The following is a 3679-nucleotide window of genomic DNA, read 5'->3' as shown; positions in this document are numbered from 1 at the left end:
TCAAAGCGCCCCCTGACATATTGTTCAACAGAAAAACAACGTTTGGTCAAAGCGCTCCCAAATTTTCAAAGCGCCTCCAAATCAATTTTTAAACGGAATTTGCTGTTATATGTATATTTTTTTCCTGACGTCCCAGAGTCAAATTATGATAGCTCATTTTTAAAATAAATGTTGATGCTCACATACACATATTTATATTCTTTAACCTTCTTTTCAACACTACAGGGCCCGGTTGTTCAAAAGATGGTTAAATTTAACACAGTGGTTTCTCTGTGTTAAATAATGTGTTAAATTTAACCACATGGTTAACTGTTGTTCAAAATTGTGTTTGTGTTAACAAGGTGTTAAATCTGTGTTAAATTTAATCCACCTACGGTAGGTAGATTAAGAAGTTAACACCGTGATTAAATATGGCCGCCAACTTTCTAAATCACCCGCCTGGACCCAGAAAACAGCGCGTTTTCCGACTCCACACAAATTTAGAGGGTTGGACTGATGCTGAACTAAGAAGAAGGTACCGCTTTGGTCACCATGGCATTAATTTTATTGGCGATGTAATTAAAAATGACTTGGAAAGAGCCACCAATAGGAACGGTGCGCTTAGCGTCCAACATCAGGTTATGATTACCTTGCGCTACCTTGCAAGTGGCAGCTTTTTGCAGGTTGTCGGGGACACTCTAGGTACAATTAAATAACTACAGAACACAAACTACATAACTTTAAAAAAAATAAACTCAAGTTGAAAATTTATTATTAAAGTTCAAGTAAAATAAAAACGACATAGTGTTTTGAAAACTTTGTGTTTATATACTGCATGATTAAGCGTAACACGCTGATTAAATAGTCTGTCCATATAGAAAAAATATACAAGTTATTCAAATTTGAACAGGGTTTGACAAAAGCACAGTATCCCGCACCATTAAGATAGTCACCGAAGCACTGGTTGCGAGAGCTGACACATTTATTCAATGGCCTGACGCAACAACAAAATCTAGCATCAAAACAGGGTTTTACCGGCTAGCAGGTTTCCCCAATGTAGTCGGATGCATCGATGGGACTCATGTTCGGATCCAGGCCCCATCACATGACGAAAATTCTTTCGTAAATCGGAAAGGATACCACAGTATCCAAGCTGTATGTGACCACGATGGTAGGAATATAACTGACTTTTTTCAGGCCCCTTGTATCATTTTCGTTCGATGGGGTTTTAGAACATGTACTAATACTTCGTAATTTCTACATATATTGAATTAATAGGTTTTTCACACATCCTTTAACAACCCCTCTTCCAAAATTATCGTAATATAGTTGTGTATTCATTGTGTAAACGATTTTTTAAAATGATCTATGCATGTCATGCAGATTAACCTCCCCTTCGAAAAATAATGTGGCGGATCCATCTACTGAGTATTCATTTTATAGCAAGTACCCGTTATAAAACATTGATCAGTGCATTGCCACACAAGAGTAATGCATGTACAAGAAAAATTAATTCATGTGGTAAATAAAAATCGGAAAAGAGATTGATCTGAAGATATACAGTGTAGTTGAAAATATTAAAAATAATTTTAAAAAAATTGTCCAATATTTATTTTTTTTTTATGAATCTGATATTGAATGATATACGGTCATACATTATGAATTTTCCATATGTATTTGCAATTTGTTATTGAATATACATAATTGAATCTATTACATTGCATGTAATGTCCTCCTCAGTTATATTGAATATTAAATAATGCACCAGTTGCCCCCCCCCCCAAGCCCCCCACCCCCCATCCCCTCATAGAAAGTGCATGTGTGTTTTAAATCAGTTCAATAATGGTACAATTTAAGTAATAATCAATTACTAGTCTTGATTAACTATAACGGCTACTTAACTACATCTATTACAGGAAAAGTTACAAATATCAATGCATCATGGCCTGGATCTGTACATGATTCCCACATCTTCAGAACATCACAGGTAAGCTACAATTTGATAATATTTAAATAATTTTTAAAGAGTGTTGATCGCATGCAACATGCACATATTCGATCCCTCTCTCTCATCTTCTAACTTCCATTCTCTCATGAGGGCATTTTATACCCATTTCATGATCTTAATTAATATTGAAATAATTAAATTTTATCTCAATTAAATATTTCTTTAAATCTATTATATTCACAACAAATGTATTGAGAGTATATTATAAATAAGGATTTGTAAGTTGACTTGGAAATGTATTTGTCAGATTAGAACATATTTGGAAGAGGAAGAAAATGGCCTATTTGAAAATGGAGTTTTGCTAGGAGATAGTGGATATGCTTGCCGACCATTTCTTTTAACTCCTTATGCCAATCCCCAGACTGAACCTGAGGAGAAGTACAATCAAGCCCATGCAAGAACAAGAAGTGAAATTGAGCGCACCTTTGGGCGGCTCAAACGGAGGTTTCATGTTCTACACTCAGAGGTATGTTTTTATATATACAATCAAAATTTTTTTTTTGACAAAATTTAATACATGTAGTGCTATTTACAGTAAAACAGTTTTCTGATCACATTTTGTCTGACCACAATGGGGAATCAAAGTTTTACAATCAAAGCATCCTGTGGTAGCTAGTGTAGATTTCAAATTGTCTAAATTATGATTAGTTGGGTAAGGTGGGGTCACAAAATGTATAACAAGGATGAAATCTGGTAAAGAACGTAATTGTCAAAGCTTCTCAGGTGAGCGAAGTGGCCCATGGGCCTCTTGTTTTTTCATGCTTAAAAATGCAGGTAAATTTACACTTTCAGTGCATTGTGATTGTAGATACGAATGAAGCCTGACAGGGCATGCAGAATCATCATAGCATGTGCTGTCCTCCACAACATCGCCATTAACCTTGGAGAGCCTGAGGATGAGGATGAAGTTGAGGAAGACCAGCCCCAGGTACCTGCATTTCAAGGCCAACAAGATGGAAGAGGGGTGCGGGACTATGTAACACAGCATTACTTTAGCTCATAATTAATTCTACCAATAATAATACTTAATATCATATCATTATAATTACCTCTTAGAAATGAAATATGATAAAAGTGTTGTATTGAAGCATGAAAAGTAGAAAATGAATGATTTCCTCTCCATTGAAATTAAAAAAATATTGCTACAATTACCAAATTTAAATTAGTCCATGGAAATTAGAGATTGATTCATTTAGTTGCATATTAGGAGTGATTTCATTGACCATTGTTTTTGTTTACTTCACTTCATTAATTGATTAAAATCAACAGGAGATAACTCTTCAAGGTCATCCTATTAGGGTGCACATATGAATTAATGGCTATTATGCCTGGATTACATGTACCTTAAATGAGAATGATAGGAAACTCTTTATGAAACATTTTAATTTATAAGCAATTAAATTCTATCAGTTTAACAATATAGTACATACATGTCAACAAAGATAAAATAGATATCTTGAATATAATTTTATGTTGATTTAACAACAAACACTGGTAACGAGTAACTTTTAAATCAAAATATCACATTATAGTTAATGTGTTCTAAAATAATTAAAATTTACAGACATTCATACACTGAAACAGATTTTAGCACACTCCATAACAATCATAACAGTTACTGGTATTAAACTGTAAGTAACAGTTAATTAACAAACAAGAAAATTCAGAAAATTATATTGTCCCCATTTCTGA

At 33.8% G+C, this 3679-nt stretch overlaps 1 protein-coding gene across 1 annotated transcript; it reads left to right on the top strand.

The window, feature by feature from the left end:
- The first annotated feature begins 282 nt into the window (after nt 1-282).
- On the top strand, nt 283-3673 carry LOC134257454 (putative nuclease HARBI1). The gene is made up of 5 exons (XM_062740071.1): nt 283-681; nt 890-1150; nt 1896-1966; nt 2235-2453; nt 2796-3673. The coding sequence occupies exons 1-5, from the start codon at nt 411-413 to the stop codon at nt 2988-2990; spliced, it is 1017 nt and encodes a 338-aa protein (XP_062596055.1). The 5' UTR covers nt 283-410; the 3' UTR covers nt 2991-3673.
- Nucleotides 3674-3679: the final 6 nt, after the last annotated feature.

This window comes from Saccostrea cucullata, unplaced genomic scaffold (genome assembly GCF_032062105.1).
Source record: "Saccostrea cucullata isolate Sc308-1 unplaced genomic scaffold, CSIRO_AGI_Scuc_v1 ctg16423, whole genome shotgun sequence".
NCBI classification, from domain to species: Eukaryota; Metazoa; Mollusca; class Bivalvia; order Ostreida; family Ostreidae; genus Saccostrea; species Saccostrea cuccullata.
Note: the sequence above shows the minus strand (reverse complement) of the source record. Positions and strands in the feature narration are given on the sequence as shown.

What these genes read in the sequence shown, in the direction of transcription:
- LOC134257454 (XM_062740071.1), top strand. Translation starts at nt 411, where the DNA reads ATGGCCGCCAACTTTCTAAATCACCCGCCTGGACCCAGAAAACAGCGC. An exon ending in AGCTGTATGTGACCACGATG is followed by an intron (nt 1,151 to 1,895) that starts GTAGGAATATAA and finishes CATCTATTACAG; the next exon opens with GAAAAGTTACAAATATCAAT. An exon ending in TTCATGTTCTACACTCAGAG is followed by an intron (nt 2,454 to 2,795) that starts GTATGTTTTTAT and finishes TTGTGATTGTAG; the next exon opens with ATACGAATGAAGCCTGACAG.